The following is a 26,289-nucleotide window of genomic DNA, read 5'->3' as shown; positions in this document are numbered from 1 at the left end:
CTCAAAAAATTACTGCCTAATAGGAGAGAAACAGGACTATTTTAAAACAAAAATTACTGTATAATGTAATAAGCAAAATAGCTATAATAAAAAGGGAACAATTAAGCCTGTCTGGGTTGGTCAAGGGGGCTTTGCTGGTAGGGGAAAGTAGTCAGGCTAAGAAAGCTGTAAGTACAAAGCCAGAGGTGTGTTTGAAGCAGTGAGACTGTTGTAAGAGTACAAAGGTCAGTGCAGTGGCAGGATGTCTCTCGCCAAAGAGCTTGGGCGTTTTACTTTTTCTTGGAGAGCAGCCCATGACACGTTTACACTGGGATTTACACGCTTAGAATTATACATTTAGCAAGGCTGTAAGCACAGTATGTAGGTGACTGGAGGGAGATGAAAGATTAGAGCAGGGAGACCAGTTAAGAGGCTTTTGCAGTAATCTAGGTGAAGGATATTGAGGGTATGTATATCTACCTTAATGCAAGCATAGCTGCGATGGAAAGAAGAGGAGGGATTCAAAAGATATTTAGGAGGTGATAGCAGTCTCACTATCACATTAAATAGGTTGCTGACCTATCGGATGTTGGGGAGGAGCTGAGTGTAACTTCCAGGCTTCTGCAAATTCTGCTGCCTGATCTCCTTCAAATACTTGTGGTGATTTTTCCCATAAGGCATCACCTGTATAAATATGACTTTCTGAATGGAAAAATTGCTAAGTCTAAATGTAGTATAAAGTGAAAGTACCTTGGGAACTTGGAAACGCTGACACAAAGTAGCATTTCCCAAACGTCACCATTTAACTCCAGCACTGTCTACTAGCCTACCCCTAATTATGTCAGCATTTTTCCTGCTGCTTCTCCTTAAATGCCACACATTATTTTCTCCACCTTTTTTTCCTATTCTCTTTTTCCCACCCTAGCCAAGAAAAAAAAAAGTATCTGAAATTTCAAGGTGTTGAGAACTGAAGGATCAATATGTTATTACCATTTATCTTTTGTTTTGCTTATGAATGTAAGATTGGGCTCAGGGGTGAGCAAGGCCTTAGGTATACCTCAGGATCTCAGTTCACATTGCTGGTGGATGAAAGCGGGAAAGTCAGGTCACCCAGGGACATTCTGCATAGAGGGAAGTGACATAGGGGACATCTCCTCCTTCCCAAGCCAGACTGCCAGTCCACACAATTTCCACGTGAGCCCAGTTTGAAAACCCTACCTTAGAGCTCTTCACTTAATGAATCTTAGGTTTTCTAGCTTGCAGTTTATTTAAACTGTATGTTGCTCTCTCTAGAGGAGCAACAGGAACTTAAAATGCATGGTAGAGATTTGTTCAAAATATTATTCCGTAGCTTCCAATTAAAGCAAAGTCAGCAAATGCATTTCGGGGTGGGGACCACTAGGCTCTCACTTGTTTAGTGTCAGCTGTGACTTTAACAAAACCAGCTTGGAACAGTGTCAATGAAGAGTACGGTACAACACAGCCTTTTCACACTTCTGTCAGTTTTTACAACAAACTATTTTATATGTTTCAAAGTCTGTATACTGATAATTAAATCAAATGTTATAAGTATTAAACTGTTTGTCTCCAGGAGAGGGAAATCCTCTGAATTTAAAGCTCACACAGCTCCAGTTAGAAGTGTGGACTTTTCAGCCGATGGCCAGTTTCTTGCTACAGCTTCTGAAGACAAATCTATCAAAGTATGGAACATGTATCGCCAGCGCTTCTTATATTCTTTGTACCGACACACACACTGGGTTCGCTGTGCCAAGTAAGTGCAAAGTTTCACAGTAAGGTTTCCACATTTTTTTTTTTCCTGCTATAGTACATGTTTTACCCCCCCAACTCCCAGAAAAGGAGATTGAGGGCAAATTCATTCATTCATTTGTTCATTCATTCAGCAAATATTTATTGTGTGCTTGCTATGTGCCAGGAACAATAGTAAACAAAACGGTGAAAAACTGCTGCTCTCATGAAGCTTATATTCTGGGGAGGGGAGACAGACAGTAAACAAATGGGAAACTGGATATGGTAGGTCAGATGGTGGTAAGTGCTATGGGGAGAAACAGAGCTAGATGGGAAGGGGGGCTGCCAGTTTAAACAGGGTGTTCAGCGACTGCTCCCAGAGAGGGTGGCCTTTGAGCAGAGGGAGGGCAGGGAGTGAGGGCTGAAGATGTTTGGGAAAGGAAAGTCCGCGTGGAGGAAGCAGGAGTGAAGGCCCTCAGGCGGGAGCTGGGTCGCTGTGTGAGGACAAGAAGGCAGGGGTGGCCAAGAGTGCGGGGAAGCCGGGGAACAGCCCTGACGGGCACACTGAGTAGATGCACCATTGGAGCATGTTCACCTCTCTGACTTACAGTTTAACGGGACCCCTCTGACCACTGTGTGGCGAGTAGACTGTCAGAAGTCAGGGCAGAGCCCGGAGGTGCAGGCTGTTGCAGTGGTTCTCATCCCGGTTTGGTCCAGGGTAGTGGCCGTGGAGATTTTGAGAAGCGGTTGGATTTTACATAATCTATACAGTTGACCCTTGAACAACACAGGTTTGGGCTGCAGGGGTCCACTCATACGTGCATTTTTTTTCAGTACTGTCGATAAATACTAGTGTAGTTCACAGACCGAGGTTGGTTGAATCCACAGATGTGGAAGCGTGAATACGGAGGAACCTTGGATTCCAAGGGCAAACTAAGTCACACACGGATTTTTGACTCTGGAGTGTTGGTGCCCCTAACCCCCGTGTTGCTCAAGGGTCAACTATAGTTTGAAGTTACAACCAAGAGTACTTGCTGTCGTGTTGGATGTGACGAGAAAGAGAGAAACCAAGAATGACTCCATAATCTTTGGCAACAGTCTGTTGGGACAAGTGCTATTGTGTTATTAAGGTCTGCTAATAGCCGCGGAGCCCTCTATTCCTAAGACACAGTGCTATAGTACTTAAAATACATATCTCCTTTCCCCATCGGAACTGGCCAGGGAGGGAAGGGCTGTTGTTCTAAATTCCCCATTTTACAGATGAGGAAGCTAAGTTTCAGAGTTAGAGTTAGAGCTCATCTAGCTGAAAGTGACAGAAACCCATTCTTTTTCACTTCTCAAGGTGGTTTTGTTGGCTGTTTGATAACCTTGGAGTTGGAAGGAGAGACCAGAACGAGGGACTCCAATGCTGTTAGCTCTCTCTAGGCCTCTCTAACATGCCAGCTTTACTCTTTGAGAAACCCTAAGCTTTGAGAGGAAACTCTAAGCTTTGAGAGGAAAAGCTTCCCCCAGCTCCAGTTAGAAAAGTACCCGGGGGTGACTCTGGCCCAGCTAGGACCCCGTACCCATCCCTTCACCAGGCAGTGAGACACTGTGATTGTTCAAATTTATCCAGGCAGCCAACTGAGACAAGCTACCCTGGCTGGGGAGGAGGGGTCATACCAACCATGTTTTCTGGTGATGCAGAGAGAGGAGAGTTCTCACAAGAAGGGGGCTGGTACAGAGGTAATCAGTGGGGGAAACTGTGAACCCTGTGGTCACCTGGATTTGTGCCCACCATATGACATAACATGCCAGGTGTCTGCAGCTAGGATGTGGTGGAGTGAGCATATGAGCCCAGCTCTCTCTGTCTTGCCTTACAGTCCAAACTCTTAACCCTTGTTATGCTCTCTGGGGGGCATTATTGCCCAGGAGGTGTTGATTATAATTTATGGTAATGAGTCTAAGCAGACTAAAAAAGGATAGAAGATCATACTTTTAGTCAAAAGTTTTTCTTTTTTTTTTTCCTTCTAAAGGGCTTAGCTACTCTTGGCCCTGGCCATCTTAATGTTATTTTCCATATATGCCATATGTCTGTGTGGTTACAAATATATAGATTCAAATCCCAGCCCCAGCACTTACTAGCTATATGACCTTTGGGGAAATTATCTGATTTCTCATGCCTCGGTTTTCTTATCTGTAGAATTAGGATGATAACAGTAACCTGCCACCTAGGTTGTCATGGTACTTAAATGAGTAAATTTAAAAGCCCCCATACTAATCAGTAGATAAATCTTAGCCATCATCCCCATCACCATCATTGGACATCTCATTCTTATTTAAGTTTTACATGTATTATGTAACTTGAATTGATAATTTTTCCCCACCTAAGGAGGTGGCACGATTTGTATTTACTTATGAAATGATGTTGTAAATAAGAGGAGGCAGAGATCTATTATCTAGTGGTTGGGGCCTGGAGAGCAGAGGTATAGGTGGCAGGGCCGGGTACTAGGAAGGGTCATTTAGCTCCCACTATGTACCAACTCTGGATATGTTCAGTAAAGAGACTGATTTCTGTTACTTTCATCAGGGAGCTCAACAGAAGCAAAAGCACTGAATATTGATTTAACTAATCAAGACAGAATGTGTCCTCTATATTCTGACTAATAATAAGAGCTGTTATTTATCCACTGTGACGTATGTATCTCTGCTTCCTTTCATAAAGAATTTAAAGTGGTTTATAATAACTGACATACCTATGTATACATCAGTCACTGGAGGGAATCGAGAGACAGTTCTATCTAGAACCACGTAACCTGGGTTACTGCAGTTTTGGCAGAGGTGTAGCCTGAGTTTCCTGCAGCCCAGGCATTAATGGAATGATGGAGGCTGACATATTTCCATTTTCTAATAACAAGAAGGAATCCTATCAAATTGTTCAGATAAGAGAAAATTTTTCCTGGAGTAGATTCTAGGAAATACTTTATTCCTTGCCCTTGTATTGAATTATCTATGTATAATATAAATGTTAAAAAGGAAAAAAGGTAACACTAATGTAAGATAGAACTTATGAAAGGTTGAAAGATCACCAATAATGTGAAGTTTTCATCATCAAAACATTCCTTTAATAAGCATAGCCTCCGATACGAGCCACACATCTGTGCTGGGTGTTAAGTATGGAGAGATGAAAGACACCATCTTAGCCTCAAGGAGCTTTTATAATTCAAGGGAAAAAATATATATATAAATAATTATAAAAGGGTGTGTCCTATGGGAAAATGATATACATGACGAGGGAGTGTGCGAGTGGAGCACTGAACTAGGCTTGTGTGAGGAAAAGTCAAAAGAGACATTGTGAACCCCTAACTGAGGGGGGCGGGGAGAGGAGAAGAGGAGGGAGTGGCGAATCATCAGACGGGAAGCGGGTGGCAGACCTTCCAGAGGGAATCAGTGGGAGTGAGCACCGTGGCTGAGAGAGTGTGGTGCTCTGTCAACTGTTCAGCTATGGCCATGCTCAGGAAGTAAGGTGGGGTGAGGTGTAGGAGGAGACGGGAAGGCTCAGGGTTCAGGGTCCTGGATGATGTGAAAAGACTTTGGACTTCATCCTGCAGGTGATACGGAGACACCAGAGAGCTTGGAATCTGGAAGAAGCGTGATCTGAGCTCTTCTTTATTAATTGGTCTATTCTACTGGCATGACTTTGCGTTTAGAGGGTTGGCATGAGATAGTCCAAGATTCACGTGCCCACATATAGCACCTTGTTACACTCGGGCATGTTTCGGTTCACGGCTCTCTGCCTCTGTGGAAAGTGAGGGTGATGAGGCTCCTCAAAGTGGACTGTTGCGAGGGTGAGAAATGTAAGTTTACAGCGTTTGGGACTGAGTGATGCCACGGGACTGCCGTGCCTCCAGCTGAGCACCATCTGCTAGGGTGAAACTCGGTAAGTGGGGGGGGAGCCTTTGAAAATGTTGTTTTCCCTTAAATCAAGAGAAGAGAGCCATGGTGGAACTTTGCACTTTGCCTAGCATCATTCCCCGTTTTCTGGTGGTAGTGCCCACATTTTCCCTGAGGAACCAGCCCTCCCCGACGGTCCGTCTCTGTGCTGTGGTGGCCCTGTCTCCGGTCCAGCAGGAGGCTCAGCTCAGGTTTGCCATTCGGGACAGAGCATTCCCCCTTCCTACAGGAGAGAGTGAGCCTTGTTAGAACTGTAGGCCTTTGTTGTGGGATTTCTATCTTGAGGCTTATTTAAACCTGAACTGCTGAGGGACACCGTGCACAAAATACTGACCTAAGAATGATGCTGGTTCTTTCAGGGAGAGCGGAGCTGTGAGAGGAAGACAGAAATTGTTGTCTGATTACATGGTGTGGTTTCTGGGTACAGCCATGCCTGGAATTATTAGTGGGAGTGGGGAGGGGCCGGAGAGGGAGACAGAGACATGAGCCTTAAAATATTTCTTTTCACTCTTTTTTTAAAAGGCACTTTCCATAGGAAGTGATAGTGAAGCAGAGTTTTGGAAAAGTGGGATTGATCCTTGCGTCCAGTCACGTGCACTCGTGATTCCTGTTTTATCTCCATCCCCAACACGGCCTTAGTTTTCAGCATCATTATCACTTGTGGAGACTTTTGCAATAAACTCCTAAATGTTTTCCATGACTACAGATTGGCATTTATTCCCTCCTTCCCCTACGGCCTCCAAAAAGACTTTTGTGAAATGCAAATCTGATTGTGCTCTTCCTCAGATTAAAGCCACTCGGTGACTCCTGTCCAGGCACACTTGTCCTGCCACATCTGCTCTGCCTTCCTGTTACAAGCTCGCCTTTCTTTCCTTTTCACCATTCACCTTATTGCAGCTACACAAGGTTCCCCAAGTGTGCAATGCTCTGTTGTGTTCTGTGCCCCTTCACATGTTGCCTGCCATACCTGGAATGCCCCCAATTCCACCCTCCCTTCACCAGCCTGCTTTGCATCTCTTCCTCTAAGAAGTGTTTCTGACTCTCCCAGGCGGAGCCTCTTATGATTCCTTTATGCCACCACATTACCCTGTTAATGAGGTCTGTTTGCCAGTTTAGGCCTCACTTCCCTATTAGACTTTGAATTACAAGTATTTTATTCATTGTGTATTCTCATGCCAGGGACCATTCTAAATTCTGTAAATACTGGAGAAAGTGAAACAGACAAAATTCCTACTGTCATGGAACTCCTTCTATCAGAAGGAGACAGACAATAACCAAATATACTAGTGATATGTGCTCTGCAGAAAAGTGCTGTAGCGGGTAACAGGACAGAGAGTGACAGGGATGGGAGGTACTCTTCTACATATGGTGGCCAGGGAAGGCAGCTCTATTAAGGTGACATTGACTGAAGTGGGAGAACTAATAAGGTGGGTATCGGGGGAGAGTGTTGAATTTAGAGTCAGATACAGTGTGAGAGACACTGCAGAGTGTTAGTTATAGGGTGAGGAAGGCTCAGAGGAGTTGTGTAAAAATGTGGGTTGAATGAATCCATGAAAGGTTGACCGCTAATGTGCAGGTGGCTTTGGTGGGAGTTTTCATGGGCTTCTTCAGGGAAGAGTCATTTTTGTGGATTTTTTTATACCAAATTCAGGAGTACTATACATGCATGTTATACATGAGGAATATTTATGTGGCTTCACTACTTTTTCGTTTTGTTTTATTTTTGATCAGATTGATAATTTTTATACTCTGCACACCTGGTCTTAATGGAATGCCTTTATTTTGCTGGTACCTTGTGGATCTGAGGGATTGATTGATTGATTGATTTTTCAATCAGTTGTTTTCTTACTGTTTGGAGTGAGTGATTCCTGTGGAATTCTGCAGAGGCCTCTCTGGAGGAATGTTCTTTGGTAACAAATTTGGCTAAATTTAATGGATAAAGATTTCCTCTTTGGGCCGGCTTTCCATAGATGTGCTTGACAACATGAGTTCTTTCTCACACATTTATTACCATCTTTTTTCTTGACTCCTCTTAATGCAGATGGAGTCCAAGAGAGTTGGGAGGGCCTAACTGACCACTCAGGCCCGGCCTCTCAGTGCTTGTGCAGCTTCCTGTGAGAGCTTTGCCTTGATGGGGTCCTTCTAGTCCAGGACTTTCTTCTAAATGTCTGAAGGATCAGAAGTTCTGCTTTGGCCCGAGGTGAGAAGGCTCAGGGGGGAACTAAGTCAGGCTTAATAAACGTAGGAGAGTCTGAAACAGAAGCCAAATTTACAATTTATTGACAGTGACAGCGCTAACCTTCAGAGGGGCTAGGGCATTTGCATGCCTCGGTCAGGGCCTTCTTCAACTCTGTCAACAAAGTCAGAATAAGGGCTCAGTGGGCCCTGGAACTAAGGCAAGAAAGTTTGTTGAAAAAAATCTTGATGGATAGTTTTTTCAGGTTAGGGTAGTAAGATGGGCTTATCTCCTCCACATATACGTACCTGCCAAGGAAACTGCACAATCAGTTCTGCTGCTCAGGTACTCTCTTCCCTGCTGCTCAGGTACTCTCTTCCCTGCTGGTCAGGTACTCTCTTCCCTGCTGCTCAGGTACTCTCTTCCCTGCTGCTCAGGTACTCTCTTCCCTGCTGCTCAGGTACTCTCTTCCCTGGGCCAGGCTGGAGACACCCTGATGGATGACTGCTCTTGCTGTTGCCTCGGGTGGTTCCTGGGCACCTCCTCTCTGTTGACATAGTATCTTTTAGGTGGTGCAGTAGAGCTGATTGGTTTCACTAGCATGTGATCCTGCAAACGTGACATAACTCCTCTGGGCCTTAGTCTGCTCCCTTATAAAATGGATACAAAGGGGTACCTTCCTCAGAGAGTCATCCTGAAAACTGAACAAGTTAATGAATGTAAATAATGTCAGCTATTAACTACCCTCACACTCCAGCCTTTTCTCCTTGGAATTCTACTGGAGTCACGTTTAGGTTGTGTTCCAAAGTCATTTCACACATTTGCACGTAGTGTTTGGGGTTGCTGCTATGGGTAGCTACTATTAACCTTTGAATGCATTTTATGTACTTAACTATAGAGGGTAACTTTATTTTTAACTGCTTGTGTCTGAAAATCTCTGCCTTTTAATTGGAGTGCTTAGTCCACTTAAATTTATGTAACTAGTCCTGTGCTTAGATTTATTTTAACACTACCATCTTGCTCTTTGTTTTCTATTTGTCTCATTTGTTTATTTCTTTTTACTCCTTTTCTTTTGGATCAATCAAGTATTTCTTAGTATCCCATTTTATCTCCTCTATTGTCTTTTAACTTATTTATTTAAAATATTTATTTATTTGGCTGCCTGGGGTCTTAGTTGTGGCAGGCGGGCTCCTCAGTTGCGGCTCGTGGGCTCCTTAGTTGTGGCATGCATGTGGGCTCTAGTTCCCTCATCAGGGACCGAACCTGGGCCCCCTGCATTGGGAGCATGGAGTCTTACCCACTGTGCCACCAGGGAAGTCCCTCTATTGTCTTTTTAGCTTTACTTTTGGTCTTATATTTTTGTTTAGTGGTAACCTTAGCATATCATAGTCTAGAATTAATTTTATGCTGTTCTATATATAATGTTAGAACTTATAAAAGTTCTAATGTTAGAACTTAAAAAAATACATCTCCATTCACCCACCTCTTGACAGTTTTACTTCTACATATCATATATACCTATAATACATTAAGCAACCATTTTCTTCTAAAGAAACAAAACAGGCTTTTATATTTACCTTTTCCTGCACTCTTTTCCTTTGTGTAGATCCAAGCTTCCATCTAATATCATTTCTCTTCACCCTAAAAAACTTCATTTACTGTTTCTTGTATCCCAGGACTCCTTGTGATGAATTCTCTCAGCTTTTTGTTTTTCCTTTTTAAAGGATATTTTTGCTGAGGTGTAGAATTTTATTTCAGTGGATAGTTTTTCTTTCATCACTTTAAAGATATCATTCCATTGTCTTCTGGTTTGCATTTTTTTTAAAGTGAAAGCAACAGTCGTTTTTATCGTTATTCTCCTGTATGTAATGTGTCTTTTTTTCCTCTGATGCTCTAAGATTTTTTTTGCTTAATCTTCTGTTTTTAGTGATTTGACCATGATGAACCTGGTTATGGTTTTGTATATTTTTCTTGTGGTTCATTGAACTGCATGGATCTGCGGATTGATCTTTTTTCATCATATTTAGAAAGTTTTTCTCTTTTCTTCATACATTATTTCTCTGCCCTAATTTTTTTCTCATCTTTTCTGGAACTCCAAATTCACATTTGACCACTTGATATTGTCCCATCATTTATTGAGGCTTTGTTCATTTTCTCAAACTTCTCTTGTCTTTGTGCTTCAGTTTGCATAGTTTCTATTGGCCTGTTTTCAAGTTCAGTGGTATTTTTTTCCCTGCACTGTCCAATCTATTGTAAGCTTATCCATTTCTCTGATGAGATTTTCCATTTGTTTGCTCATTATGCCCATCTTTTCTTCTAAATCCTTGAACATATTTATAATAACAATTTTAAAGTCCTTGTCTGTTAATTCTAACATTTATGTCATATCTTGATCAAAATTTTTTGCTTCTCTGTATTTTTTAAGTTTTTTGTTGTATGCACAAACATTGCTCAGTGTTTGAAAGTATGAGTTACTCTATCATCTTCTGAAAAGTGTTGAGTTTTGTTTTGGTAAACAATTAACTTTCTGCTGGCCTGGCCAGATTGTGTTGGATTTAGACTTTTTAGGGTGGATCCAGAGTGGCCTTTACTCTTGGGCTGTAGTACTAGTGGACTTTCTAGGGCCTCAGCTGAAAGCCTGGAGTGTTCAGCCAAATCGGTTCAGAACTTGAACATCTCTCAGTACTGTGTAACCTCAGGAATCTTTCTTTGGCTCACAGTCTCCATTGTTCTCTGCCAAGCCTTCTTGTCCTGTGCATTATCAGGTTTGTATTTGACCAAAGACTCAGTGAGACTCCTAGGTAGATTTTGGGGGATTTCTGCTCTTCACAGGTCCTCTCACCTACCCTGCCCACAAAATTCCAGCCCTTTAGCAGTTCTGAATTCTAATTGCTATTTCCTCTGCTCAGTGAGACTGCAGCTGTTTCCTTGGGCTCTGCGTCCTTATGCCATGCCTGAAAATGCTCCTGGGTAGAAACCTGGGATGGATTTTGTGTTTATCTCATTTGTTTTCTGTCTGTCAAGTTTCATAGCCCTGTGCTGTCTCTTGTCCAGTGCCTAAAAACAATTGCTTCATGTATTTTGCTGAGTTGTATGATTGTTTATGGTAGGGAAGTAAGTCTGATAATCATTACTGCTCCTATCCAGAACGTGAAGTTTTGCCGAAGGAATTTAGTGGAAACTGCCAAGCCAGTTTCAAAGTTTGTACAGATGAGTTAAATGTGTGAAAAAAATGACCAGAAAAAGTTGGAAGAAATTTGTTTAACCAGCTCTCAGAACACAGTATAAAGCTATAGAAATTAAAGTGTGGTGATCATGGTACCACGTTAGGAAAATAGGTTATAGAAAGCTCAGATGCAGATCCATATATGTTTTCTGATAAAGATGGCATTTCCAATCAGTGGGGAAATGGATGAATAGTTATTTAAAATGTTAAGATAATATTAAAGAGTTATTAAGCTCTATTTACAATAGCCAGGACATGGAAGCAACCTAAGTGTCCATCGACAGATGAATGGATAAAGAAGATGTGACACATATATACAATGGAATATTACTCAGCCATAAAAAGAAACGAAATTGAGTTATTTGTAGTGAGGTGGATGGACCAAGAGTCTGTCATACAGAGTGAAGTAAGTCAGAAAGAGAAAAACAAATACTGTATGCTAACACATATATATGGAATCTAAAGAAAAATGGTTCTCAAGAACCTAGGGACAGGACAGAAATAAAGATGCAGACGTAGAGAATGGACTTGAAGACATGGGGAGGGGGAAGGGGAAGCTGGGACGAAGTAAGAGAGTGGCATGGACATATATACACTACCAGATGTAAAACAGGTAGCTAATGGGAAGCAGCCGCATAGCACAGGGAGATCATCTCGGTGCTTTGTGACCACCTAGAGGGGTGGGAGACGGAGGGTGGGAGGGATACACAAGAGGGAGGGGATATGGGGATATAGGTGTATGTGTAGCTGATTCACTTTGTTACACAGCAGAGACTAACACAACATGTAAAGCAATTATACTTCAATAAAGATGTTAAAAAAAGAGATAATATTAGTTATTTAATATATTAAAATAGTTGTTTTAGATGTAGTTAAGATAATTATGTTTCTATTTGGAAAAATTTTAAATCGGATCTATATTGCACACCACACATTAACAAAAATTGTAGATAAATTAAACAACTAAACATTAAAAATAGTCTAAGTGATACTGCTTTTCCTCTCAATGCATGGACAGCATATTTAAATGAATGTAGAGGGTCAACAGAGCAATTATTTCTCCCTTAAGTATTTGAATTTTAAATGTGCCATGGACTTGAGTAATTAAAATTCTGTGTCTCTCTCTGGGCCTAGTACTTATTATGAGTTTGTCCCTGGAGTCCAGACCTACTCCATGTGGCACAGAGATGGTGCCCATTGGTGTAAGAAGAGATGAGTAGCTATATTTTCTGGACTAACTATCGTTTATGATCATACATCTTGATTCACAGAAATATTTCATATTTTTAAGATATATCATCTATTGGGAGATATATTCATGCTTTAAAAATATAAATTAGTCTTTTTAGAAATCAATTTGCAAAATATATCAGGAGTCTTTGTTGCAGTGAGTCCACAACTATAAATCTATCCTAAATAAATACCCTTTTGTATTTAAAGGAAAAGCTTTGTATTTAAAGATACTGCTTTCAGTTTAATTTATAATGATGAGAAACTGGAAATAACCAAGTTTTCCAAATAAAGAAAACTGGTTAAAAAAATTTAGATTATTATTTAGCCACTAAAAGGAGAATATATGTAAGTAGTGACATAAAAACCTGTCTATGTGTGGGGTAAGAAGGGCAAAATTCAGAACTCATGGTTATAATATAAAAGATCTGTACACGAACAAAAGATAAAGTACCTACATACATAAAATATTACATGATTTTGTTTCGGTGCTGCACTGTGGACTTTTTTTACTTACTATATTTCCCAGTTTTTTTAAACAAGCAATTTGTCTTTAACGAGTAATGAAGAAAACATGTATCGTTTGAAATATCTACATATGCAGGTTGAGAAATATTTATTTTTAGTGGCAGGTGAATTTTTCTAAAAGTTCAAATTGTTATAATCCTGTATTTTAAAAAATAATGTGCGTTGTGGTATAACTTATGTTTCTTTAGGCGTCCTCAGGCAAAAAAAAGTAGTGGCTGATGAACGACTTTTCCAACTTTGTCTTTCTAGCATTAATTTTAGGGGGAAAATCTGACCTTAGTTTTCAGTGTTTGGTAGTGTTACAAGTGACCTTTGATCATCTGAATTGCAAAGATTTTTCTTTATTGCAGTAAACTATATATAATATGAAATTTACCATTTAACCACTTTCAAGTATACAGTTCAATGGCATTAAGTACGTTTATGTTGTGCAAATAATTGCAGAGATTTTAAACATCAGCGTTCATTGGCTGATGAAAATCCCCTTGAAAAGTTTTTTAATGCCCTACATATTTACTGAGGACCTACTCAGTACCATATACTGTGCCCGGGGATACAGCAGTGAGTGAATAAGACAGATGTTGTTTCTCTCTTCTTGGAGTTTACATTCTCTTAGGGAAGCAAACAGAATAATGGGTTGTAAGTGTGACTGTGAGCTACTCTAAGATGCATACTGGAGAGCAGACCTACTGGGCGGAGGAGTTCAGGAAAGCTTTTCCTGAGGAAGTGACCCTGAGCAGAGACTTGAAGGATGAGTAAAATCCCCTTAGGTATTTGAAACTAGATAAAGAGGGCTTCCCTGGTAGCGCAGTGGTTAAGAATCTGCCTGCCAATGCAGGGGACACGGGTTCGAGCCCTGGTCCCAGAAGATCCCACATGCCGCAGAGCAACTAAGCTCATGTGCCACAACTACTGAGCCTGTGCTCTAGAGTCTGTGAACCACAACTACTGAGCCCACATGCTGCAACTACTGAAGCCCATGCACCCTAGAGCCCGCACTCCACAACAAGAGAAACCACCACAATGAGAAGGCCACGCACTGCAACGAAGAGTAGCCCCTGCTCGCCACAACTAGAGAAAGCCCACGCGCAGCAACGAAGACCCAATGCAGCCAAAAATAAGTAAATGAAATAAATTAAAAAAAAAAAAAAAAAACTAGATAAAGAGTAGGGAGCAGTGTTTGAAGCAAAGGGAACAGCATGTGAGGGAACACCTGAGGCAAGAGAAAGACCCGAGAGAAGAGGGGTGTGGTGCCAGGAAGAGTAAGGTGATGGAGATGAAGAGACAGGAGGGCAGATCCTGGAGGACCCGGGAAGCAGTGGTAAGGGTGTCACTTTTTCCCAAGGGAAATGTGAAACCACCGAAAGGTTTTAATCAGAAAAAATTTATTTAAGATTTAAAGATCACTTTTATTGATTGTGGAGAATGGAATGTCAGCAGGGCCTGTTATGGTTGGAAGAGGAAGGGCCTGATAATGGATTGGAACGTGGCAGCAAGTGGAGGAGAAAGGAATCAAACTTGACTCCTAGGTTTCTGTCTTGAGAAACCATCTACTGAGAAAAGAAACGCTGGAGGAGCAGTTCGGGGAGGAAGATAATGAGTTCAGATTTGGACAAGTTCAGAGTCAGAGGTGCCTGCAGGATATCCAAGAGGAAACGCTTAGTAGGCAGTTGTACTTATGGGTGGAAATCCCGGGAGAGGAGTCTGGGCGTGTAAATGGTAAATGACCCAGCAATAATTAGCATGTTTCATGGCATACTTAAATCTTCTTATGTCTCTTTCATCTGCTTTTTGTCTCTCAGCAGTTATAGGAATGAATCCTGTTACTGCGACCAAAAGACGGTTTCTCCTCTAATGCTGACCAACACTTAAAAAGCATAACCGTTTTGCTTATTGCCTTGAACTATGTAAACCCAAAATCCCATCAAAGCAAACTCTGAGACTGCCGATTTTTTTTTTTTTTTTAATGTCTGTGAAAGTTTTAGGCCTGAATGCAAGCCAGAATTTCTCATTATCCAAATAGAAAATGGTGGCCAGGGTAGTTATGAGTTTCACAAGGTTACATAGCTGGGCAGTTGCAAAATTGGCTTTAGAATTCAGGACTCTGCACTGACTGGGTAGTCTTATTTTCACTGCTTTCCCCTCCTATTGAATAGCTGCTGGCTTCAGAGTACCACTTACTAATGATTTGTTTCTTAAGGGACATGGAACAGTGCCTACTCTGGTCTCAGAGCCCTGAGGGCCAAAAATGTAGGGTTTTGTTTTTTGTTTTTTTTCTTTCTGTATTTCCTTCATTTTTTCCTTCTCTCCCACTGTTCCCTTTCTATCCTCCCTTATTTTTAATTTCTTTTCTTTTCTTTACCCTGCCCCCCTCCCCCCCCCCACCAGAGGTGGAGCTGGTGAGTGTGGCTGACACTGGATGCTAAATAGATATCCTTCAGCCCCTGGAGTCCAGGTTGGTCCTCAGGGACGATATCTAGTTCCTAAATGTGGCGTATCTAACTCTCAAATTAGTCTTCTGTGTCCTCCTCCTGTTTGGAGGGCTGACGGTTGAGTCACAAGCTCTCATCTCAGAAGGCTTAGCCCTTCCTCCATGCAGCTGAGTGTCTGGCAGGGATGGGGGCTGTGTGTCCTTGTTCCTCCCCCACCAGCTTTATTAAGATATAATTGACATATAACTGTGTGTAAGCGTAAGGTGTACAATGTGGTGATTTGATACATGCATGTATATATTGTATTTTTGTAGACTATTTAGTCTAATGATAAGAAATAGCCAAATGAAAATTTTGATTTCTTATGAAAGCACTTTAAAACTTCTCGGGGTTCATGGACATGTTTGGCTCGCTAATGAACGAATAACTCAGTGACTGTACTTATGGACATATAATTTTATATATAGTTTCAGGAACTCCATAGATTCAAAGTTAAAGAACACCTGTTACATAACTTGGGCTACTCTGAAGGACATGTGAACCAGTTTTTCCAGAAGAAAGTTCAAGAATTTCCTCATTTTCTCCAAAGAGTACCAGTACATTTTAAAGGCTTGAATAGGAAGTAGTTAACTTCGCAAATGCCTTACAGACAGTTCACGTCTGCTGATCCATTAGTCACTGTTGACTAATGTGACATCCATCTTCTTGACACACTTGCTGAAAGTTTTAAAAGGTGGTTAGGTGGTACTGAATTAGAGTGTTAGAAATTTTTTTTATGTCTTGATAGAAATTTTATATCCTCTTAACATTCTTCAAATTAATAACCCCATCAGATGTTGTTTGAGCCCTGACAAAAAAAGGACTATCCTTTCCTGATCAAAGTCAGGGCAAAGAGAAGCCTGTTTTATTGGCACAAACCTATTTCTGATGTATCTAATTAAAAATAAAAGGGAGGGGCTTCCCTGGTGGCGCAGTGGTTGAGAGTCCGCCTGCCGATGCAGGGGACACGGGTTTGTGCCCTGGTGCGGGAAGATCCCACATGCCGCAGAGCGGCTGGGCCCGTGAGCCATGGCTGCTGAGCCTGCGTGTCCGGAGCCTGTGCTCCGCAATGGGAGAGGCCACAACAGTGAAAGGCCCGCGTACCAGAAAAAAAAAAAGAAAAAAAAAGGGAGGAGAAGATACAAACCGCCATCCTCACTTTAAACCCCTCCAAAGGCGAAAAGAGCCAACAGAGAGTTTATGCGGGGATTATACACAGTGTCCAGAGCAAGTGAGAGGACCTAACCCTGACCCCTGCTTTGGTCGTGCAGAGGGGGGAGGTAGAAACGCCCCCCTCAGGCACCGCCTTCTTTCATCCCAGTGGGCTTCTCCACTCCCCACTTATCTGAGGTTCACATTCCCTTCATTTCTCTAGTGCTGGGGAAATTTCTCCCAGGCTATGGCCCCTCCTGCTTAGGATGAATTTCTGGCTGGTCAAGATACCTTCTTTTCCTTAATTCACAAGTTTCTTTAAAATCCTGTTTCTTCTGGTAACTAATTGGCACCTTTTTGTTACCAACTCTGTTCTTACCATTATCTAAAATTATATTATTTGTGTGCCCTCCCTCCTTCCTAGTATGAAAGCCTCATGAGAGTAGGGGTCTTAGCAGGCTCCTTCACTGTGGTATTTCTATTACCTAGGCCAGTGACCAGTGCCTGGTTCTGGCGGGTGCTCAGTAAATATTCGAATGAGCCAGTGAATGACTATCTTCCCCATAAACTCCTCAAGGACACTGATCGGGTATGGCAGCAGACACAGAGATTTTTATTAAAGGATTGTCTAGTGGTTAGCCTGTCAGGCAGAGCCCAGTGATACAGCCTCCTAAGAGCATTGCCTGTGGTTTTTCTCCACTTTAGAAATTTCTGTGGTTACACAAGCCACACAGAACTTCCTGTGCTCTACTTTGGCCGGTAAAAGAAACTTTCCTTTCTGTCAGAGACGTAAACAGAGTGGCTGAGAGATCTGGCTCTTGAGCCAGACTGACTAGTTCACATCTTCCTGGCTGTGTGACTGGCAGTTACTGACCCTTTATGTGCCTTGGTTTATTCATCTGTAAATGGAGGCCGGCAATAGCAATTGTTTTGTAGGGTTATTCTGAGGATTAAATGAGTTGCTACAGGTAAAGTGTTAAGAACCATTCTAGGACACAGATGCTCAGTAAATATTGACAGGGTAATAATGATGATGGTGGTGGTGGTGGTGGTATTTGGCCAATAATATCATAGAATGAGTATATTTGTACTTTGCTTTTAACCTAATCCTTCCATTCTATTACATTTTTTTCATCATTGCTTTCTTAAAATGTCAGAATCAACTCATCTCCTAGAAATATTCTTATCATTTAGAATGCTCACATTAAATAATTTTTTAGAAGAGAGCTTATTAATAAACACAATTTGATTTCTTATATTAGTTGTTTACAATTACTATGTAAAGTTTATTTTCATGGGGATACTGAATAGGTTTTTCTTCCCCAGTGTCTATACAAAATAAGTTACATCTATTTGGAGCATTTCTGTAAAACTGTCTTTCATATTTGAATCTTCCTCACATATTTTCCTAAAGGAAAAGATTAATAAAATATTATGATAAAATCAAGCTGAACTGCCCAGTGTGGAAAATATTTCCTTGCAAGGTTATTTTCTTGAATTTTTAAAAACGATTTCACATAGAACTTAATTATGCATCTATGTTGCTTTTAAAATATGGTGAATTCATAAATTCCAGATTGAAAGCTTCTGTTAGGAAGAATTATTTGTCGGTCAACCTTAAGAATGGGAGGGGCAGGGGAGGGGACAGTGAGAAAACAAAAAGAAAAACCTTCACTTATAACCCACACCCTTAGTTAATCACTTTTATAGTAATCTGGGCAGAGAGGGAAACTACAAATAAAATTGAAACATAATCGGTCTGTGACCTAAATCTTTTTTTGGTTTTTGTTATTGCTAAAATATTAATGGCAAAATTACTGTTCCTAGTTTCTTTGTTTTTTTTAATTTTTGAATTTTATTTAATTTCTTTTATACAGCAGGTCCTTATTAGTCATCAATTTTATACACATCACTGTATACATGTCAATCTCAATCGCCCAATTCATCACACCACCATGACTACCCCCACTGCCGCTTTCCCCCCTTGGTGTCCATACATTTGTTTTCTACGTCTGTGTCTCAATTTCTGCCCTGCAAACCGGTTCATCTGTACCATTTTTCTAGGTTCCACATATATACGTTAATATACGATATTCGTGTTTCTCTTTCTGACTTACTTCACTCTGTATGACAGTCTCTAGATCCATCCACGTCTCAACAAATGACCCAATTTCATTCCTTTTTATGGCTGAGTAATATTCCATTGTATATATGTACCACATCTTCTTTATCCATTCGTCTGTCGATGGGCGTTTAGGTTGCTTCCATGTCCTGGCTACTGTAAGTAGTGCTGCAGTGAACATTGGGGTGCATGTGTCTCTTTGAATGATGGTTTTCTCTGGGTATATGCCCAGTAGTGGGATTGCTGGATCATATGGTAATTCTATGTTTAGTTTTTTAAGGAACCTCCCTACTGTTCTCCATAGTGGCTGTATCAATTTACATTCCCACCAACAGTGCAAGAGGGTTCCCTTTTCTCCACACCCTCTCCAGGATTTGCTGTTTGTAGATTTTCTGATGATGCCCATTCTAACTTGTGTGAGGTGATACCTCACTGTAGTTTTGATTTGCATTTCTCTAATAATTAGTGATGTTGAGCAGCTTTTCATGTACTTCTTGGCCATCTGTATGTCTTCTTTGGAGAAATGTCTATTTAGATCTTCTGCCCATTTTTGGATTGGATTGTTTGTTGTTTTAGTATTGAGCTTCATGAGCTGTTTATATATTTTGGAGATTAATCCTTTGTCCCTTGCTTCGTTTGCAAATAGTTTCTCCCATTCTGAGGGTTGTCTTTTCGTCTTGTTTATGGTTTCCTTTGCTGTGCAAAAGCTTTGAAGTTTCATTAGGTCCCATTTGTTTATTTTTGTTTTTATTTCCATTACTCAAGGAGGTGGATCACAAAAGATCTTGCTGTGATTTATGTCAAAGAGTGTTCCTCCTATGTTTTCCTCTAAGAGTTTTATAGTGTCCAGTCTTACATTTAGGTCTCTAATCCATTTTGAGTTTATTTTTGTGTATGGTATTAGGAAGTGTTCTAATTTCATTCTTTTACATGTAGCTGTCCAGTTTTCCCAGCACCACTTATTGAAGAGATTGTCTTTTCTCCATTGTACATCCTTGCCTCCTTTGTCATAGATTCGTTGACCACAGGTGCGTGGGTTTATTTCTGGGCTTTCTGTCTTGTTCCATTGATCTATGTTCCTGCTTTTGTGCCAGTACCATATTGTCTTGATTACTGTAGCTTTGTTGTATAGTCTGAAGTCAGGGAGTCTGATTCCTCCAGCTCCGTTTTTTTACCTCAAGACTGCTTTCGCTATTCGGGGTCTTTTGTGTCTCCATACAAATTTTAAGATTTTTTGTTCTAGTTCCCTAAAGAATGCCATTGGTAATTTGGTAGGGATTGCATTGAATCTGTAGATTGCTTTGAGTAGTGGAGTCATTTTCACAATGTTGATTCTTCCAATCCAAGAACATGGCATATCTCTCCATCTGTTGATATCATCTTTAATTTCTTTCATCAGTGTCTTATAGTTTTCTGCATACAGGTCTTTTGTCTCCCTAGGTAGGTTTATTCCTAGGTATTTTATTCTTTTTGTTGCAGTGGTAAATGGGAGTGTTTCCTTAATTTCTCTTTCAGATTTTTCATCATTAGTGTATAGGAATGCAAGAGATTTCTGTGCATTAATTTTGTATCCTGCAACTTTACCAAAGTCATTGATTAGCTCTAGTAGTTTTCTGGTGGGATCTTTAGGATTCTCTATGTATAGTATCATGTCATCTGCAAGCAGTGACAGTTTGACTTCTTCTTTTCCAATTTGTATTTCTTTTATTTCTGTTTCTCCTCTGATTGCCGTGGCTAGGACTTCCAAAACTATGTTGAATAATAGTGGTGAGAGTGGACATCCTTGTCATGTTCCTGATCTTAGAGGAAAGGCTTGCAGTTTTTCACCATTGAGAATGATGTTTGCTGTGAGTTTGTCATATATGGCCTTTATTATGTGAAGGTAGGTTCCCTCTATGCCCACTTTCTGGAGAGTTTTTATCATAAATGGGTGTTGAATTTTGTCAAAAGCTTTTTCTGCATCTATTGAGATGATCATATGGTTTTTATTCTTCAATTTGTTAATATGGTTTATCACATTGATTGAATTACATATACTGAAGAATCCTTGCATCCCTGGGATAAGTCCCACTTGATCATGGTGTATGATCCTTTAAATGTGTTGTTGGATTCTGTTTGCTAGTATTTTGTTGAAGATTTTTGCATCTGTATGCATCAATGATATTGGTCTGTAATTTTCTTTTTTTGTGGTACCTTTGTCTGGTTTTGGTATCAGGGTGATGGTGGCCTCATAGAATGAGTTTGGGAGTGTTCCTTCCTCCGCAATTTGTTGGAAGAGCTTGAGAAGGATGGGTGTTAGCTCTTCTCTAAATGTTTGACAGAATTCACCTGTGAAGCCATCTGGTCCTGGACTCTTGTTTGTTGGAAGATTTTTAATCACAGTTTGAATTTCATTTCTTGTGATTGTTCTGTTCATATTTTCTGTTTCTTCCTGGTTCAGACTTGGAAGGTTATACCTTTCTAAGAATTTGTCCATTTCTTCCAGGTTATCCCTTTTATTGGCATAGAGTTGCTTGTAGTAGTCTATTAAGGTGCTTTGTATTTCTGCGGTGTCTGTTGTAGCTTCCTCTTTTTCATTTCTAATATTATTGATGTGAGTCCTCTCCCTCTTTTTCTTGATGCGTCTGGCTAATGGTTTATCAATTTTGTTTATCTTCTCAAAGAACCAGCTTTTAGTTTTATTGATCTTTGCTATTGTTTTCTTTGTTTCCATTTCATTTATTTCTGCTCTGATCTTTATGATTTCTTTCCTTCTGCTAACTTTGGGTTTTGTTTGTTCTTCTTTCTCTAGTTCCTTTAGGTGTAACGTTAGATCATTTATTTGAGATTTTTCTTGTTTCTTGAGGTAGGCTTGTATAGCTATAAACTTCCCTCTTAGACTGCTTTTGCTGCATCCCATAGGTTTTGGGTCATCATGTTTTCATTGTCATTTGTCTCTAGATATTTTTTAATTTTCTCTTTGATTTCTTCGGTGATCTCTTGGTTATTTAGTAACGTATTGTTTAGCCTCCATGTGTGTGTGTTTTTTACGTTTTTTCCCCTGTAATTGGTTTCTAATCTCATAGCGTTGTTGTCAGAAAAGATGCTTGATATGATTTCAATTTTCTTAAATTTACTGAGGCTTGATTTGTGACCCAAGATGTGATCTATCCTGGAGAATGTTCCGTGCGCACTTGAGAAGAAAGTGTAATCTGCTGTTTTTGGATGGAATGTCCTATAAATATCAATTAAATCTATCTGGTCTATTGTGTCATTTAAAGCTTGTGTTTCCTTGTTTATTTTCATTTTGGATTACCTGTCCATTGGTGTAAGTGAGATGTTAAAGTCCCCCACAATTACTGTGTTACTGTCGATTTCCTCTTTTATAGCTGTTAGCAGTTGCCTTATGTATTGAGGTGCTCCTATGTTGGGTGCATATATATTTATAATTGTTATATCTTCTTCTTGGATTGATCCCTTGATCATTATGTAGTGTCCTTTCTTGTCTCTTGTAACATTCTTTATTTTAAAGTCTATTTTATCTGATATGAGTATTGCTACTCCAGCTTTCTTTTGATTTCCATTTGCATGGAATATCTTTTTCCATCCCCTCACTTTCAGTCTGTATGTGTCCCTAGGTCTGAAGGGGGTCTCTTGTAGACAGCACATAGATGGGTCTTGTTTTTCTATCCATTCGGCAAGCCTTTCTCTTTTGGTTGGAGCATTTAATCCATTCACGTTTAAGGTAATTATCGATATGTATGTTCCTATGACCATTTTCTTAATTGTTTTGGGTTTGCTTTTGTAGGTCCTTTTATTCTCTTGTGTTTCCTACTTAGAAGTTCCTTTAGCATTTGTTGTGGAGCTGGTTTGGTGGTGTTGAATTCTCTTAGCTTTTGCTTGTGTGTGAAGCTTTTGATTTCTCCATGGAATCTGAATGAGATCCTTGCAGGGCAGAGTAACTTGGTTATAGGTTCTTCCCTTTCATCACTTAAAGTATATCATACCACTCCTTTCTGGCTTGTAGAGTTTCTGCTGAGAAATCAGCTGTTAACCTTATGGGAGTTCCCTTCTATGGTATTTGTCATTTTTCCCTTGCTGCTTTCAATAATTTTTCTTTGTCTTTAATTTTTGCCAGTTTGATTACTGTGTGTCTCAATGTGTTTCTCCTTGAGTTTATCCTGTATGGGACTCTCTGTGCTTCCTGGACTTGGGTGGCTATTTCCTTACCCGTGTTAAGGAAGTTTTCGACTGTAATCTCTTCAAATATTTTCTCGGGTCCTTTCTATCTCTCTTTTCCTTCTGGGACCCCTGTATTGCCAATGTTGTTGAGTTTAATGTTGTCTCAGAGGTCTCTTAGGCTGTCTTCATTTCTTTTCATTCTGTTTTCTTTATTCTGTTCCGCAGCAGTGAATTCCACCATTCTGTCTTCCAGGTCACTCATGTGTTCTTCTGCCTCAGTTATTCTGCTATTGGTTCCTTGTAGTGTAGTTTTCATTTCAGTTATTGTATTGTTCATCTCTGTTTGTTCTTTAATTCTTCTAGGTCTTTGTTAAACATTTCTTGCATCTTCTCGATCTTTGCCTCCATTCTTTTTCCGATGTCCTGGATCATCTTCACTATCATTATTCTGAATTCTTTTTCTGGAAGGTTGCCTATCTCTGCTTCATTTAGTTGTTTTTCTGGAGTTTTATCTTGTTCCTTCATCTGGTACATAGCCCTGTGCCTTTTATCTTGTCTATCTTTCTGTGAATGTGGTTTTTGTTCCACAGGCTGCACAATTGTAGTTCTTTTTGCTTCTGCTCCATAGTTTCTTAATAGTCTAAAATTTTTCATTTTCTTTTCAGCCTTCTGCTCTTCTATCTCCATTCTAAAACGGCACTTAAGAGAGAAAAAGAACCTTGGAAAGGATTTTAAAGGGAAAGAGTATAAAAGCAGTAGACAAGATGTCTGAGAATTTTCTCATTTGTTTTTTAATGGGGCACATGGATAATAGGTGTGTCTCTGAAGGGACTTCAGCTTTGTATAAATGAGTTGTCCTATTTTCAATCTGTTGGAGCTCTCTGGCCTCCCCAATCCAGGAAGTTACAGGCTTGAGGAGTTGGTTCTTTTGTTGATGATAGCATTCAATTTTAATTCTCAACACACCAGTTCTTTTCTTACAAAAAGCCTCACTGTAGAGTTGCTAGGATGAGTAATAGATGCTCTCTTGGGTCATATGGATAACACCAGAAAATGACAGTAGAAAGAAATAGAGAATACTTTTAAAAAACAAAAGTATTTTTAAGTACTTTTAAAAAACTTGGGGCTTCCCTGGTGGCACAGTGGTTGAGAGTCCGCCTGCTGATGCAGGGGATACGGGTTCGTGCCCCGGTCCGGGAGGATCCCACGTGCCGCAGAGCGGCTGGGCCCGTGAGCCATGGCTGCTGAGCCTGCGCGTCCGGAGCCTGTGCTCCGCGAAGGGAGAGGCCACAACAGTGAGAGGCCCACATACCACAAAAAGAATAAAAACAAAAAAAGAAACAAAAAACAAGGTACTTGGCTTGGAAGCAGTGCAGACCTCAGACAGAAACTACCTTGAAACTAAATTATTTAAATATAAAAGAATAAAAGGTTAAAAGATTCTCAGTTAGTCTATATAGTATATTTTCATCTTTTTAATGGTCTATCAGTGTCTTTCGTTATGCTTATTTTTAGTTGGAAAAGGTGTTGGTAGCAGAATAGGAGTTTGCTGCATGGTGTGCTAACACTGGCCTAGGATATTTAATATGTACATGCATGTCATGTGTATGTCATGGTGGGGGTGGGGGTGATTGTCAGGAGCCTTCCACAACAATTATCTTTCTTATGCTTTCCAGGTTTTCACCTGATGGAAGACTAATTGTATCATGTAGTGAGGATAAAACTATTAAAATCTGGGATACCACAAATAAGCAATGTGTTAATAACTTCTCAGATTTTGTAGGGTAAGTTCATTCTCTTTTTGCATTTATATGGGTTAGTTTGCTACGGAGACATTTAATTATTACAATTCAAATAAAGAAATGAGAGTAAAGAGAAATCAAAATATTAGACCATCTTATTCTTTCCTCCTAGGTTTGCAAATTTTGTGGATTTTAACCCTAATGGTACATGCATAGCTTCAGCAGGTTCTGATCATACCGTGAAAATCTGGGATATAAGAGTGAACAAGTTACTCCAGCATTATCAAGGTAACAATTTCCATAACAAAATTCAGTTGTAAAATGGGCTCCTCTAGGAAGTTCTTACGCTGACAGACTATCCTTCTCAGTGTGGCTTAGCCCTCTTAATGAGAAAGGTGGGCTGACTTTGAACTGACTAGAGAAGAGTTAGCGCCTATCAGCAGCATGGTCCAAGGAGCTGGAGTAGAGGCCAGCGTACAGAAGGGGGTGGAGGGACCTTAAAAATGATGCCAGGGCTGTAAAAAAATAAAAAAAAAAAAGAAGAAAAAAGGTTACTGTAAGATTTTCAAACTTTAGTTATCTGCTTTGTATAAGAATCCAGGATACGGCTTCCCTGGTGGCGCAGTGGTTGAGAGTCCGCCTGCCGATGGAGTGGACACGGGTTTGTGCCCCGGTCCTGGAAGATCCCATGTACCGCGGAGCGGCTGGGCCCGTAAGCCATGGCCGCTGAGCCCGCATGTCCGGAGCCTGTGCTCCGCAACGGGAGAGGCCACAACAGTGAGAGGCCCGTGTACCGCAAAAAGAAAAGAATCCAGGATAGAAATTGACTCAGAAGGAGATACCTGAGCACAGATAGGTGTTATAACTGGTAGAAAACAACATCCTACTGTGCCCATATATTGAAGTTAAAAGAGAAATGAATTGATTTCTTAGTGTATATTAGATTTATATTAAATCCACATTTCCCTTTCTTTTTTTTTTTTGGTTTTTTGTTCGTTTGTTTTTTGCGGTACGTGGGCCTCTCACTATTGTGGCCTCTCCCGTTGTGGAGCACAGGCTCCGGACGCGCAGGCTCAGCAGCCATGGCTCACGGGCCCAGCCACTCTGCGGCATGTGGGATCCTCCCGGACCGGAGGATGAACCCGTGTCCCCTGCATTGGCAGGCGGACTCTCAACCACTGTGCCACCAGGGAAGCCCCACATTTCCCTTTCTTAATAACTATAATGTAGCAGACACTGTGCTAAATCCTCACAACAGCCCTAAGAGGTATTACTATTACCTCCACTTTAAAGATAAGGAAACTGAGGCTTAAAGGGGCTAAGTTACTTGCTAAAATATTGATAGAACTGACATGGGACTTTCTGTTTATAAAGTACATTTTTATAAAACACAGTGATGAACAAACTTTTGATCGCTGTGTTATGCTGCCTCCTATTGGAAGGAGGTTGTCCAGAAATGAATTCTCAAGCTGGCAAGACTGCCCTTCTCCAAATATATCTCCATACTCTTCACCCCTTGACCCAAGCAACTAACTGGTAATTAAATTTAGTTTAAGGCTAAGATGTATACCTTATGTGAGCTGGTGGTAATCAATGGTTGCTTATATTGGTAATATATCTGAAGATTTTATAGTTACGTGTTTATTAAGATCATTCTTCCATGACACACTCTCATTTGTAAAGCTATTCTGTGTCATGAGCTATGTGGAATTTTGGTTGCTGTGGAGACATTGCCCCTAATTGATTCTTTCAGCCTGGTATTGCTAATAGGGTAAAGGGGCATCTCTAGAATTAAGAATTATTCTCTGAACTTTTTGCTTTAA

At 40.5% G+C, this 26,289-nt stretch overlaps 1 protein-coding gene across 3 annotated transcripts in view; it reads left to right on the top strand.

Annotated features, from left to right (window-relative positions):
- LOC111163577 (POC1 centriolar protein homolog B) overlaps positions 1-26,289 on the top strand; it is a 107,305-nt gene that overhangs the window by 23,790 nt on the left and 57,226 nt on the right. For all 3 annotated transcript variants that reach the window (XM_089921100.1, XM_022552400.2, XM_022552401.3), the window contains 3 exons: positions 1,571-1,750; positions 24,401-24,508; positions 24,639-24,754. In XM_089921100.1, coding sequence (XP_089777226.1) covers positions 1,571-1,750; positions 24,401-24,508; positions 24,639-24,754 — 404 coding nt within the window. The remainder of the gene's footprint in view (positions 1-1,570; positions 1,751-24,400; positions 24,509-24,638; positions 24,755-26,289) is intronic.

The sequence above is a fragment of the Delphinapterus leucas genome, chromosome 11, assembly GCF_059928025.1.
Source record: "Delphinapterus leucas isolate spDelLeu-1000000601 "Yukka" chromosome 11, BTC_Dleu_Yukka2, whole genome shotgun sequence".
Classification (NCBI taxonomy): domain Eukaryota; kingdom Metazoa; phylum Chordata; class Mammalia; order Artiodactyla; family Monodontidae; genus Delphinapterus; species Delphinapterus leucas.
This window is presented reverse-complemented; position numbering and strand designations above follow the sequence as displayed.